The sequence below is a fragment of the Eubalaena glacialis genome, chromosome 8 (genome assembly GCF_028564815.1).
Source record: "Eubalaena glacialis isolate mEubGla1 chromosome 8, mEubGla1.1.hap2.+ XY, whole genome shotgun sequence".
NCBI lineage: Eukaryota > Metazoa > Chordata > Mammalia > Artiodactyla > Balaenidae > Eubalaena > Eubalaena glacialis.
This window is the reverse complement of record NC_083723.1, coordinates 128,206,735-128,221,008: the sequence shown is the minus strand read 5'-3', so window position 1 is coordinate 128,221,008 and position 14,274 is coordinate 128,206,735. Positions and strand designations below refer to the sequence as shown.

General features: G+C 43.6%; 1 protein-coding gene across 4 annotated transcripts in view; it reads right to left on the bottom strand.

Moving 5' to 3' along the window:
- UBE3C (ubiquitin protein ligase E3C) overlaps positions 1-14,274 on the bottom strand; it is a 123,272-nt gene that overhangs the window by 17,755 nt on the left and 91,243 nt on the right. For all 4 annotated transcript variants that reach the window (XM_061199001.1, XM_061198999.1, XM_061199000.1 and 1 more), the window contains exons 19-21: positions 10,070-10,282; positions 3,364-3,552; positions 3,197-3,263 (exon numbers count right to left, since the gene is read on the bottom strand). In XM_061199001.1, coding sequence (XP_061054984.1) covers positions 3,197-3,263; positions 3,364-3,552; positions 10,070-10,282 — 469 coding nt within the window. The remainder of the gene's footprint in view (positions 1-3,196; positions 3,264-3,363; positions 3,553-10,069; positions 10,283-14,274) is intronic.

Here is a 14,274-nt window from a genome sequence, read left to right as displayed (position 1 = left end):
TTCCAACCCAAACGTTTTCATCACCCCAAGCAGACACTCCTATAACCACTAGGCAGTAACTTCCTGTGCCCCGTCCCCAGCCCCTGGTAACCTCTCATCTACTTTCAGTGACTAGGAATTTGCCTCTTCCAGGTATTTCATAGAAGTTGAATCATACAGTATCTGTCCTTCTGTGTCTGGCTTATTTCACTTAGCGTAATGTTTTCAAGATTCATCCATGCTGTAGCGTGCATTTGAACGTCATTCCTTTTTAAGACTGAATAATATTCCCATTGTATGTCTACAACACATTTGTTTATCCACCATCTGTAGGTGGACACTGGGGTTGTTTCCACCTTTTGGCTCCTGTGAACAATGTTGCATGAACACAGGTGTTTCAGTCCTTGCCTCCAATCCCTTTGGATATAGACCTAGGCGTAGAATTGCTGGATTATTATTTTTTTAATATTTATTTATTTGTTTGGCTGCGTCGGGTCTTAGTTGTGGCACGTGGGATCTTCACTGCGACACGTGGGATCTTTTGGTGTGGCGCACGGGCTCTAGAGTGTGTGGGCTTAGTAGCTGCGGCACGCAGACTCCCTAGCTGTGGTGTGAGGCATGTGGGATCTTAGTTCCCCGACCACGGATTGAACCCACGTCTCCTGCATTGGAAGGCGGATTCTTAACCACGGGACCACCAGGGAAGTCCTGAATTGCTGGATTATACAGTAATTCTATGTTGAGCTTTTTGGGGAACCACCAAACCATTTTCCATGTTGGTTACTTTACATTCCCACCAGCAATGAATGAGGGTTCCAATTTCTCCACATCCTTGCCAACACTTGTTATTTTCTGTGTGTGTGTGTGTGTGTGTGTGTGTGTGTGTGTGTGTAATAACAGCCATCCTAATAGATGTGAATATATCTCCCTCTGGTTTCGGTTTACATTTCCGTAGTGGTTAGTGATGCTGAACATCTTTTTGAGCATACTGGCTATCTGTAATATCTTCTTTGGCGAAATGTCTATTCAAGCACTCTGCCCGTCGTTGAACCGGCTTGTCTTCTTGTTGAGTTGTAAGGGTTCTTTACACATTCTGGATACCAGACCCTCATCAGATATATGATTTCCAAATAAATATCTTCTCCCATTCTGAAGGCTGTCTTTTCACTTTCTTAATAATGTTCTTTGATGCACAAAGCTTGTAATTTTGATGAAGTCCAATTTATTTTTTGTTGTTGCTCCTGCTTTTGGTGTCATATCTAAGAACCCACTGCCAAATCCAAGGTCATGAAGATTTATCCCTGTGTTCTCCTAAGAGTTTTATGGTTTTAGGTATTACATTACAGTTCTTGATCCATTTTGAGTTAATTTTTGCATATGGTGTGAGGTGGGGGTACAGCCTCATTCTTTTGCAAAAATCCAGTTGTTCTACAATTAACTTTTTATATAACTGTAAACTTTTCCAAAGAGGTTCTACCATTTAACACTGCCACCAGTCAAGAGGGTTCAAATTTCTTCACATACTAACACTTAGTATTGTCTTCTTTGAGAACAGTCATTCTGGTGGCTATGTAGTGGTATCTCATCAGAATTTAATTTGCATTTCCCTAATAATTAATGGTGTTAAACATCTGTTCATGTGCTTATTTGCTTACCAGACATTCTTATATATCTTCTTTAGTGGAACACTTTATTTTCTGCCCATGTTCTAAAATTCAGTTGTTTATATTATTGAGTTGCAAAAGTTCTTTATATACTGTGGACATAAGCCATTATTAGATATATTACTTGGAAATATTTTCTCTTAATCTCTGGCTTGTTTTTTCACTTTTTTAATGGTATCTTTTGAAGCATAAAATCTTTAATTTTGAGAAAGTCCAAATTTCTATCAATTTCTTTTTTCTGGATCATGCTTTTGCTGTACAACTAAAAACTCTGCCTAATCCAGAAGTCATGAAGACTTTCTCCTATATGTTCTTTTAGAAGTTTTACAGTTTCGGCTTTTACCTACAGGTCTCTGATCCTGTTGAATTCATTTCTGCATACGGTGTGAGGTCAAGGTCTAAGCTCATTCTTTTCCACGTGCACACTGTTCCAGCACCACTGAACTGTCAAAAATCATTAACTGTAAATCTAAGGATTTGTTTCTGAACTCCCAATTATGTTCCACTGATCAATATGCCTACCCTTGTGCCAATTGCACAACGTCTTAATTATTGTGGTTTTATAGTAAGTTTTAAATCAGAGTGATAATCCTTCAACTTTGTTTCTACAAAATGTTTTGGCTATTTTAGGTCCTTCACATTTCCATATACATTTTAAAATCAGTCTGCTGATTTTTACCAAAAACCCTGAAAATACGAGAATAACAGACTATGGTTAAGGAAAACAAACCAAAATAATAGTGGTTGCTTTAAGGATGATTTTTTTTTTTTTCCTTTTCACTGCTCCCAAGTATATAAAATAAAGTTTATGGGACTTCCCTGGTGGCCCAGTGCTTAAGACTCCACATTCCCACTGCACGGGTCATGGGTTTGATCCCTGGTTGGGGAACTAAGATCCTGCATGACGTGTGGCACGGCCAAAAGAAAAAAAAAAAAAAAAAAAACACCTCACAAACACCCAAAGAGTACACCAATCCAACTCTGAACAACCTAGTCATGCTTTTGTTATTTCGTTAATGACTAATGTTGTTGAGCATCTTTCTATATGCTTATTGCCCACTTATATGTCTTCTTTTTGGTTTTTCATTTTCTTGAAGAGTAAAATCTTTTAAGTTTAATTTAATCAAAAGTAAATATTTTGATGAGGTTCAGTTTTTAGGTTTTTCTTTTTTTTTGGTCTAGCACTATTTTTCAAAGGAGAAGACTGGAAGCAAGCCAGTGGCCATAAGAAGAGGCTTAATAAGGTAAGTTGTGAAGAGAAAAAAGCAGGCTGCAGAATAGTGTATACAAACAAGGAAAATAAGAATGAAATTTGTATTTATATGTAAATATGTAAAGACACCAAGAACAGTGGTTACTCCTGGTGGGGACGGGCAGGGGAGGAATGGGACGGTGGGAAATGAGACAGGAAGAGGAGTTCACTGTAACCCCATACAGCCTGGGTTTTAAATCATGAATGAATTACCCATGTAAAAAAGCATGTTAGAAATTACTTTGGAAATATGACCATCTGTAACATTTTCAGGGATGAGTAACTAGTAGTGATAACATACCTGAATAGTTTGTAAAGGATTTTAAGTCCTCCAGACTAATGGGAACTTGTGCACCAGAAATTAATACCTGAAAAAAAAAAAAAGTTCAGGTTATAAAACTGGAGGCAGATCTGAAGAAGGCCTTTCATGTCAGGAAACACCCGTGTCCCCAGGTGCAAGAAGTGGACCTGGATCTCCTGCTGGTCGAACATCCGCAGCCACTCCAGGCTCACCACGTTGGCCAGGCCCTGCCGGAACGCCAGGCAGTGCTGGCGGATCTGCCTGTTCAGCCGGTAGTCGGCCACCAGGTGGATGTACGCAATCCGGTTGGCACTGTTCACCGGGATATCTTTGCCACCGAATTTCAGTTCGACCACCTGTGAATATTAAAGTAAGAGTCAAAAACTTCTCAAAGGATAGGGTAAAACAAGAGCAAGAACAACTATTTCAAGGGAACTTGACGGTGTTGCTCTGTACACGAGAATCTTAGTGAAAACCAGCACATGTGGCCTCACAGATGGAGGAGTCCTCTGATGGGACCCTCCAAAGCTTGGCATCTTATTCTGTCTTTAAGATCATTAACCACCCCGGCTTTCTCCAAAGTACCAAGGCATGATGCTACAATGTCATCATGGCAATTCCGTTAAAAAAAAAAATAATGAGAGATCACACAGGGCAATAAAAAAAATTAATTAAAAAAAAAAGAAATCACAAAGTGCAAAGATATGAACCGAATGATCAGCACGAGTCAGAGGGATTCATTCTGGAGAAAACGCAGCTTAAGGAATTAAAGTTGTAGTAAAATGATTATTCTTACTTGTACATATAGATAGCATATATTTCTCTCTGTGTTTCCATATTACTACCATAAAGTACTTTGAATATGATATAAAGGGTAGTGGTAATCACTAGAAATAACTCCATTTCTCATGTATCTGCAAGCACTAGAAAGAACTTCTTTATCACCGTGTAACGACACTCAGAAAATCGCAGGGTCAGGAACCCCCGGGAAGCAACCCTGGAGCGTTGGGGGGAAAGAGCCGCAGCGGAGATGGGGAGCCCAGACTCGGGTGCCCCGCACCTGACTTCAGTGTGTGCCACAGAGAAGTCACCCGGCCCTGAACTCTATGACATGGTGACACTTGCTTTGTCCGTCCTGGAACTGTGACTATGTAAACTCACATAAGCAAAGGTGACGAGACAAAACTCCACAGACAGCTACAAATATGGAAGCCTAATTCACCAGAGTAGACTTTAGAATCCTCGTTTACTAGCGCTTAAACAAAAGAAATGCATTCTCAAGGCGTGTGGATGAGGTAACGTATGCCAAGGATAAAGAAATATAAATACATCCAAAATAGTGAACAAAGACATTCCAGAGTGGAGGAGTTATTTCGTAAGGGGACTGCTGCCAGTGGAAACTGGGTAACATTCAAAACAGGCTCAATACGCCTAGGAAGTAGGGGGCAAACTTGCGGGGTAAAAGTAGAGGAATGCTTAGATTATGGACCACGGGAAAATGACTGATACCCTCCCCCCCGCCATGATTTCCTTCACAGCCTTTAGCCTCTTGGTAGTTACTATAGTCCAAGTGCAGCAGAGACACCCCCTCCCTCTGGGCGATGGCATTTTACCCCGGTTGTTTAGTCACTTTACAGAAGGGGCTGTTTTAGGATCTGGTGATGGCTTTACTTAAATTACCCTCTGTCTGATGGTTACACAGCCATCTAGTGCTATCAAAGGTGTGCAGCTTTACCAGCTGACGCTCACTGCTCACTAATGCACGTGCTCAGCGCTGGAACCGCCAGGTCCGAGGAGGGGCTCTGGGGAGAGGCCGCGCTGCCTCCTGTGCTGCTCTCCCAACAGGCCTCCTGTCACCCGAGCCACAGGAGCTGGCCGTTCTGTCTCCACAGCTAAGACACCACCCCCCTTCCTTTAAGTGGATTAAAGGCAGATAATAAATGGTGATGTACTGTGTGATCTGGAAGAAAAAGGACCCGTGAAGGTATCGTTTAAAGAGCTTCCAACACCCCCGTTACCTGACTAATCAGACAGCACTGACATTTCTAGTAACTTGAAAGTGGTTACAATGGTAATTTCAACTCCTCTCTCAGGCTACACCTAAAAAGCTATGTATGTTTAAATCACATCAAATCTGTCCTCAGAGTTCCGTTTTGAGGGACATATTTAAATCTTTAAACATGGAATCTTTAAAGCAAGAGCTCTCCTCTCTGCCACCCTGGACGTCTACACCTTACGGCCCTTGGGAGTGCACAGGCACCGCCCCCTCTGCCCACCCCCCACCCCGTCACTCACGCACAGGGGCTCATTTCATCCTCACGGCAGCTTATCCCCTTCTGAAGATGAGCACGGGGTCTGTGACTCGCCCAAGGTCTCACAGCAAAGCAGCAAAAACAGGGCTTTAGCCAGGCTCTCATGATTCAAGTTCAGTGCTCATCTACAGAACAGATGATTATTTATGGATCCATCTTAAACCCTGAGCATTTTCCTCAAGGGAGATATGTGCATAAATTAGTCATCTAAAATTTCAGGTTCACTTTTGAGTAGGCTGACAAGCAGCCATACTGATTACACTAAAGAAAAAAACTGGAGAGCAACACCATTATTTTAAAAGGGAAGATTCATTAACATAACCTGCCAACATAATGAAGTATTTGCATATTACAAACCTCTAAATCATGATGTTTTATAAACCTAAACCTGTATATGAGAACTAGGTTTTTATATATATTTCTACAGAAATCCATACGATCTCTCCCCAAATTAGGTACTTTACCAGTGACTTTAATCTTTCCAATTAGACTCTTTAGTATAATTATTCTTATGCATTATCATCTATAATCTCTCTACTCAGTGGGAATTTCTATGAATAATTGGAACATCTTGACTTCACACTTTTGCTTTTAGCAGATTCCAGTATTATCAGTGGCGCTTTAATGGAACTCTTACATATGCGACATCTCACCATTACCGTCTACTTCAGAAGGAAAATGGGAAATACCCCCATTAGCAAAGGCCTTGGCCACGGCCCCAAAGCTTTCATTTCGTTTCTTCTAAGCCGCGCCACTAGGTGGAGCGAGGCAACAGCGGCTTCACTATCTGCACGCTGACATTTCCTTTTGACAATAATAAATCCCGTCTTTAAAAAACATCTCAATTTTGCAGTGCTGAAATTTCAGCTCTATGAGATGGAAGAAGAGGCCAAAACAAAACAACCAAATGAAATATGGTTCTCAACCCCTCATCCTTTTATCTTACAGCATCGATGCCAGTTCTCAAAGATGCCTAGACGTGACCAAGCAGGAGGAAGGAGGAGGTCTCAGGAAGCATTATTTCCTTTATTCCTGTTTAGGATTTAGTCCACACTTATTTCTGAAACAGGTAGCTTTAAAGGCTAAGAAACATACTGAAAACTCAAAAACCACAAAGATCATCATTTAAAAAATATCCAGAAGGTTTGGACAGTAGGATGTATAAATCTTTGTGTACGCTTTTTGCTTCAGTTTTGGAAGACATCACGATGGAGAATAAACCACGGAACAGTTCTGTAGTCTAGGGGGGAAGCCAATGAAAAGATACTAAATCTCTTAGTTTTCCTGAGGGACCCTCGGTACTACAGCACAGCGCTGTGTACTATATGTACCACCACAGTGAAACGGCACTTCACACCCGCTAGGAGGGCTATTATTTTAAAAACAGAGAGAAAAGAAAGCAGAAAATAACAAGTGCAGACAAGTATGTGGAAAAATCGGAACCCTTGCGCACTGCTGGCGGGAATGTAAAATTGTGTGAAAACAGTACAGAGGGTCCTCAAAAAGTTAAACACAGAACTGCCATATGACCCAACAATTCCACTTTTAGGTATACACCCAAAATAACTGAAAACAGGGACCCCAAAAGATATTTATGCAGCGACGGCCACAGCATCATTATTCACGATAGCTGAAACAACTGTAATGTCCATCGACAGATGGATAAACAAACGTGACACATCCAACAATGGCATGTTCATCAGCCTGGAAAAGAAGAAACGCTGGAATGTCCTGCCTGCCCCACCCCTCGTCCGACTCAAATAAAATCTACTTAGTCCAAGACACTGATCCACAGAACGTAATTTTACAAATGAAAATTACGGTCAAACTCCTCTCATTAAAAACTTTTTTTCACTGCTTAACCAAACTGAGGTTTCTCTGAATTCTGGAACCACCTGACTCAGAGAATACCCAGGACCTGCCCTGACTCACAGAACCAGAACCTCAGCTACGGCTGACAGGAGGCGCAAGTGTCTTATCATTACTTTTCCTACTAGCTCTGAAACGCATCTGTTAGGCTCTCTTACCCCGAAATACCCTAAATCAGCTAAGGAATGAAACAGCGGCTCTCTTCCTGAGTGTATGTTTAGCCTTCCTAAAGCCCAAGGCCCTAAAACGTTCTCCACGGACGAGAGGATAAAGCCCAGGCTTCTTGGCTCTGTCTACCTACTCTCCTACAAGCCTGTGAAACTTCAGCCACTTTCAAATCTATCTGTTCACCTACCTGGTGACCCCTCATCACCCACCCAGAGCCTCTTCCGGGCAGCCCTCCCTGACCTACTGGGATGGGAGCACTCCTTTTGAGCTACTACTAAACTACAGATCTCACAACGCAGATCATATCTGCCTCTAGTTAGAATGAGTGTGCTCTTACAGTTAAAGGCAATCTCCTCCGCACAGCCCACTGGCCGGCGCACAGAGCGCCACCAACCCCTCCTGAATGATGAAGGAGGGAAGAGCAGGCATGGAGAGGCAAGTAGGCGACACCACAGGAAAAAAACCAAAGCCGCGTCGATCCAGACGGGGTCAGCCACCTGTGGGGTCAGTGCACGTTCCAGGCTGCCTGGACGGGACACTAAGGACCTGCTGAACACACAGTTACTTTTAAGCTGGCAAAGCTGATAACCTTTGAAAGCCTGGATTAGAAACCAAGTAATAACAGAAATTTAGAGAAGCAATTACAAAGTTTAAAGATAATACTTTCATAGTTGAAGTCCAACTAGTAGATTCAGAAAAGATTATCAATCTACATAAGAAGAGCAGAAAAGATGCATCTCTCCTGTGAAAGAGACAACTTCTACGAAAACCAACTGTAAGTCAGAAAAGCACGGTTGGTTACTCTTTTTTTTAAGAGTTAGAATGTTTTTAATCTGACTGAAAATATAAATATACATGTAGTAAGATGATTTTAAAGTTTCAAAGAGACATCAGGTCACGACTACTCTTAAACATTTGATTTTTATTCTATCATTTCTCCTAGTATGTTAGTGTATCTCATTAACATATTACATGACCAGAAAGTTAAATTCATCACAATCCATCCTCATTAGAATGTTAAATGAAACTGTAACATAATATAGTTATATTTTATGTACACAGCTCACTTAAACTCTTACCAAATAAAGCGTTCATATTAAATGGCAGAACGGAGAAAAGACTTCCGAAAATGGGAATAGCAGTGACGGAGTATAGCTAATAGGAAAAGAGAAATTAATTGATACGGAGAAATATAAAGCGAAAATGCTACATGGAACTATTTTAATCAGGGAGAAAAAATTACGTTTATCCTTCAGTTAGTCAAAATTGCTCTACAGTCTTAAATTCCAAGTGAATTAATGCTTAACCTTTAGGGTCACTCATTATCGTCCTTATTTTATCCAGAATTAACTGGATATTATTGCACAAGGAAGCAAGAGGCACTTAAAAGTAACCGGAAACACGATGACCCAATCAGCATTATAGTACAAGTTGGTTATTTCAAAAATCCAATGAGATATTAACAAATATGACTTCCAAAGCGCTCAAACAATTCAATTTGCCTGTGTGCATCTTTTAAAGGTCTGCAGACTGTGGGATCATCTGCGCGCGTGTTCAAGTAGACAGACGGTACGACGACCCCCACGCCCACCTCCACCACCGGCTTCAGCAAGCTCCACCTCGCGGCCAATCTAGGCCACCTGTGCCTTCACCTACTGGCCCTGTTCTCATGACATCCGAAGCAAATCTCGGGTGTTAAATCGTTCAGTATGTATGGTTTACATGAGTGTTCATAGCAGTATTATTCCTAAGAGCCAAAAAGTGGAAATAACCCAAACACCTATCAACTGGTAAAGAAAATGTGGTATATCCATACATCATTTGGCCAGAAAAGGGAGTGAAGTACATCTGCAACACCCAGTAAACGAAGCCAGGCACCAGAGGCCACACACCCTAAGGTTCCAGGTGTGAAAAACATCCAGAAGAGACAGGTGCACAGGGACAGAAGTGGGCCAGTGCTTGCCTGGACTGGGGACGGGCGGGACTTGCTGCTGGGCACACGGTGTCTCCGTGGTGATAACAGTGTCCTAAACGTGGATGCTGGAGCTGGTCGTACTAACCTGCCTTGTACAGGCTACAGGGCGGAATTTATGGTACATGGATCGTATCTCAATAAAGCAGCTATTCAAAAACTTAGCTTGACTCTCTAGTATGTTATTCACTTTTTTTAAGGATAAAAATAACAGGAGCACCCAGATGGATAGTGAAGGTCTGCGACCCGCGCTAGAGCTGCCAAGGGCCACTCAGCATGGATGAGGAACAAAGGAGCCCCACCTACCCCCAAGGCTCCAAAAATGAGGCCACAGGCAAGGTTCACTCACAGCCACGCGAATGACCTTCACAGGAGGACGGCTGCTGTGCCTGGCAGCCTGGCAGCCTGGAACCGCGAGGGGTGGCGAGGGCTGCACTCACCACCAGAACTCCCCCAGCTCTACTCTCAGTCCCGGGGACTCTTCCAACGAAAATGTGCACAAGCTCATACAGAAGAACACAAACGTCTCTGCACACCAGAGCCCCGACTCACCTGTGCCTCTCCGAGGTCATTGTTCACCACAGTGAAGTTCAGCCCCAGCTCCTCCACGTCACCTTCGTAGCTCTTGAGAAAAAGCAAATTCTTATACACTTCGGGGTCTAAGGAAGCCAGGTGGTGGATGTCCACATCCGCGCTGGTTCCAAGCAGCTTGGACAGGAAAAAGCCAGCAAAGGGCAATTCCACCAGCATATTTTCATAGAGAGCCTTCAGATGAGAACAAAGACCACTGATTAGCATTTCATAGGAACTCTTCTTTCGTACTTTCTAAAAATAAGAAAATGTATGTCCAATTTGATATTTAACAGAATCCTAAGATAGCAGCCACGTCTTCTCCATGAGAAGGAGGAGGATGGTGGAAGCTAGTATTTGGTGAGCGTTTACCACGTGCCAGGCCACAGTTCAAGCATTCAATGCATACATTCACTATGTAGAAACTTCTAGAACAGACTACCAAAGAATTTTAGGGCTGAAATGCCAATGGGGATTTTTAAGAGCCACAGCCTTCATGCTACAAGAGCCTGCCAGGTGCTTTCCGTGCAGTGTTTTGCAGGTGTATCAGTCTCCTAGGGCTGCTGTAACAAAGCACCACAGACTGGGTGGCTTCAAACAACAGAAACTTATTGTCTCCCAGTCTGAAGGCCTGAAATCAAGGTGGCAGCAGGGCCACGCTCTCTGGGCAGGCGCTAGGGGAGGGTCCTTCCTGCCTCTTCCAGCTCCGGTGTGGCCGGCACCTTGCTGGGCCCTGGCCTGTTGCTGTGCCCCTCCAGCCTCTGCCTCTGGACGTGCTGCTCTCCCCTTGTGTGTGTCCGCATCTCCCTCTCCTTTCTCTTATGAAGACGCCAGTCACTGGATTCTGGGACCCACTCTACCCAATATGACCTCACCTGAGCTTGACTACACATGCAAAGACTCATCTTTCCGAATGTCGCATCACAGGTACAGGATATTAGGACTTGAGCATATCTTTTTGCGGGTCACAATTCTACCCACAATAGCAGGCCAGACCACCTCGGTGACCACCCCTCCACTCTGCCTTTGTAGCACAAAAGGAGCACAATGTGTGAAGGAATGAGGGCAGCTATGTGCCAAAGTTGGGTTTCATGTAATTTCCAATATCAAGAAATATTATTCTTCTTTAGATTTTTTTTTCCAACCATCAAATTGGGGGGGGGGCAGTATTTTTAGCTCGGTGACCATACAAAAATAGGTGGCAGGCTATAGGCCCACAAAAATAGGCCCACAGGTTGTAGTTTGCCAACACATATTGTAAAATGAAGAAATTGGGCCTTAGAACTCTGGAGATTTGTCCAGATACTGAGTTAGTAGGCAGCAAAACTGGTGTCAAAACCCAGATTCCCTGATGCCCAGATCAGTGTTTTCACTGTAAGTTACTGTCTACCTTTACATCTAAGGATGGCAATGTGTAATGATTTTTGCAACTATTCATATTAAGGTATAACTTACATAAAGTGAAACGTACAACGTGCCAGTACTTGCTCCCAGCTGTGTAACGACCGTTCAGCTCACGACAGAGAACGTTCACACCCCTCCCCAAACCCAGCGTCCCCTCAGCCCTCAGTCAACACCCTCGCTCCCTCAGGCTAACCCTCACTCTACTGCCACCACAGATAAGTTTCGCCAGTTCTGGAGCTTCATAACTGGGGCTATACAGTCTGTGTTCTTTTATATCTGTCTTCTCACAACCTACTGTTTTCGAGATTCACCTATGTTACTGCTGTTAACAACTCTACCTAGTCACCCGACGATGGACATGTGAGTGGTCTCCAGTCTCGGCTACGATCATAGAGCTGCTGTATCAGTCACTGGTCTGCCTTTCTGCGGGTCTGTGCTCTGATTTGTCTTTATTATATACTTGAGCAGGTTGGGTGACAGTGGAAGTACTGGAGCACGAGGTAGGTTTAACTATATTAGACACTGACGTGCTGTCTTCCAAAATACAATTTCTTTTCGCCATGACCAGCAATGTAGGAAGGTTCTAACTGGTCTACATTCTCACCAATTATTAGTACTGTCACTCTTGAAGTTTAGTTATTCTGGTTGGTGCAACGGGGGAATCTCATTGTGGTTTTAAATTACATTTCCCTGATGACCAGTGGTGTTGGATTACATTAAGTGTTAGTATTACTATATTAATCTCCAGAGATTCTCCAGCAAAAGAGGGTAGGAAATACAATTATATAAAGTTTTCCAATATAATGTCAGGGTTCACCTGGCATGATAAATATCCCTATGGCCTGAGGCTGTAAAATGCAACAAGGAATCAGAAATGTGCTGTAAAGTTTTCAGAAGCGTTATTATTTTATTGTAGCAGATGACTTAGAAGCCCCAACAAATCCTTCTTGTCAAAAATGCTCTAATGAAAATAATAGTCACCACTTAGTGAATGCCTGCTACATAACAGACGTTCTGCTAAGCAGGCAACATCAGTGACCGCATTTCCATTTGGCCCCCTGGAAAATCCAACTGACTGTAAGGCAAAAGTGATTCTTACGTGCAAGTCAAGGGGAAACCTGGATTTCCCCCACAAAGGCCATTTTTGTTAGAATACATCTAATCTGCAGAGACACGGATCCTCTGAGAAGCTCCCATGACTGTAGTCACCCCCGCTCCCAGGGGAGAAGGGGTGTCAGTCCCTCGCTTGGTAAATGCGGAGCTGGAAGCGTCGCCTTGAGCACAGGGGATCATGGACCTTTCTGTTTGCAGGGCAGTCTGTGACCCCAGAAGGACAGACAGACAGACAGGGCGTGAGGGCTGGACTAACTCTGCCTTAGCGACCACTACCATCAGCTATGCCGTGTGACACACTCAGATCTTCTTCAACCCACTGTTTGAGGATTCAGTGCTATGATGCTATGCATGCAACTAAAATAAAGCAAAATTTAATCTAAGGGGTGATCACTCAGCCATGAAACTAACTTCAAAAGTCACTCTTCCAAGAGGCCACCCACCTGGTCACACCCACACACGCTAAAGGCTAAGCACAGGGTTTAGTGAGACAGACCTGTGTGACGTAACTAATGCCAGAGTGAGCTGGCACTGCCCCTCCCACCTTCCCCACATTAAAGATGGCAGCCTTGTGCCACTGTGCACCGTGGGAGGGACCCTTCCGTAGTCACAGCTTCCAGCACTGCTGCACAACTGAACCCTCTATCTCAGGGGTCCCCCACCCCCGGGCTGCAGACCGGTACCGCAGCAGGAGGTGCGCGGCGGGCGGGGGGGGGGGCGCGAAGCCTCACCTGCCGCTCCCCATCGCTCGCATTACCGCCTGAACCCTACCCTCCTCCCCGCCGCCCCGTGGAAAAACTGTCTTCCACGAAACTGGTCCCTAGTGCCCAAAAGGTTGGGGACCGCTGTTCTATCTCATACTCGGGTGGCAGTCTATAATCACTGACCCTTAGACACACCAGTCTTACGCACTCATATGCACGCTTTCCCCTTTCCCCCTAAACGTCCAGAGAAAGCTCAGATACCCCCTGAGACCCACATTTTAAACTCTCACCCACTAATGTGACTGGAGGAAACTAGAAAACAGCTATGAAACATCCTCCCAGAAGTAAACATCCAGAGTGCACTGGCTTATGTTCAGAAAGCTACTGACAGGCACCTTGAACCACACTCCCGAGGGAGGTCACCACGTCTCAGGAGTTCAGGCTCCCCATCTTCCCTCCAGTGAAGACCACAGATGTTCTGTGCCAGGGAAACTGGAGTGTTATGTCCCTGTGCTTTTATTTGATTTGAAGACTAATGATTACCCAATTAATTTTGAAAAGATGGCATAAAAGGACTTCTTAATTAGAGAACGAGTAATAAAATGGCAACTGGCACTTAAGTCATCTACTGATAATGTACAGAGAGAGCTGTTTTGAGAAGCCACGGTTTGCTTCAAGTTAAGAATGGCTAATACTATTAACCTGAAGCACTTATAAACCCCATTACTTCTAAATGAATGATGCCTTCAAAGCCAAGGAGAGCATTCTGCAGAAGACGACATGATTGATCCCAGGTGTGGAAGAAAAGCCTCATTTGTACAGTGGACTGCAAAGTAAACTCAAAGTGTAAATCATCTGATGTTCAATATATAAGGTCATTGTTTGCCATTTCTGCATTAGTAACAATAAACCTGTGAAGTTTGTTAAATCTATCAGAGCTACCCGAATTTTAAACAGAAATTCCAC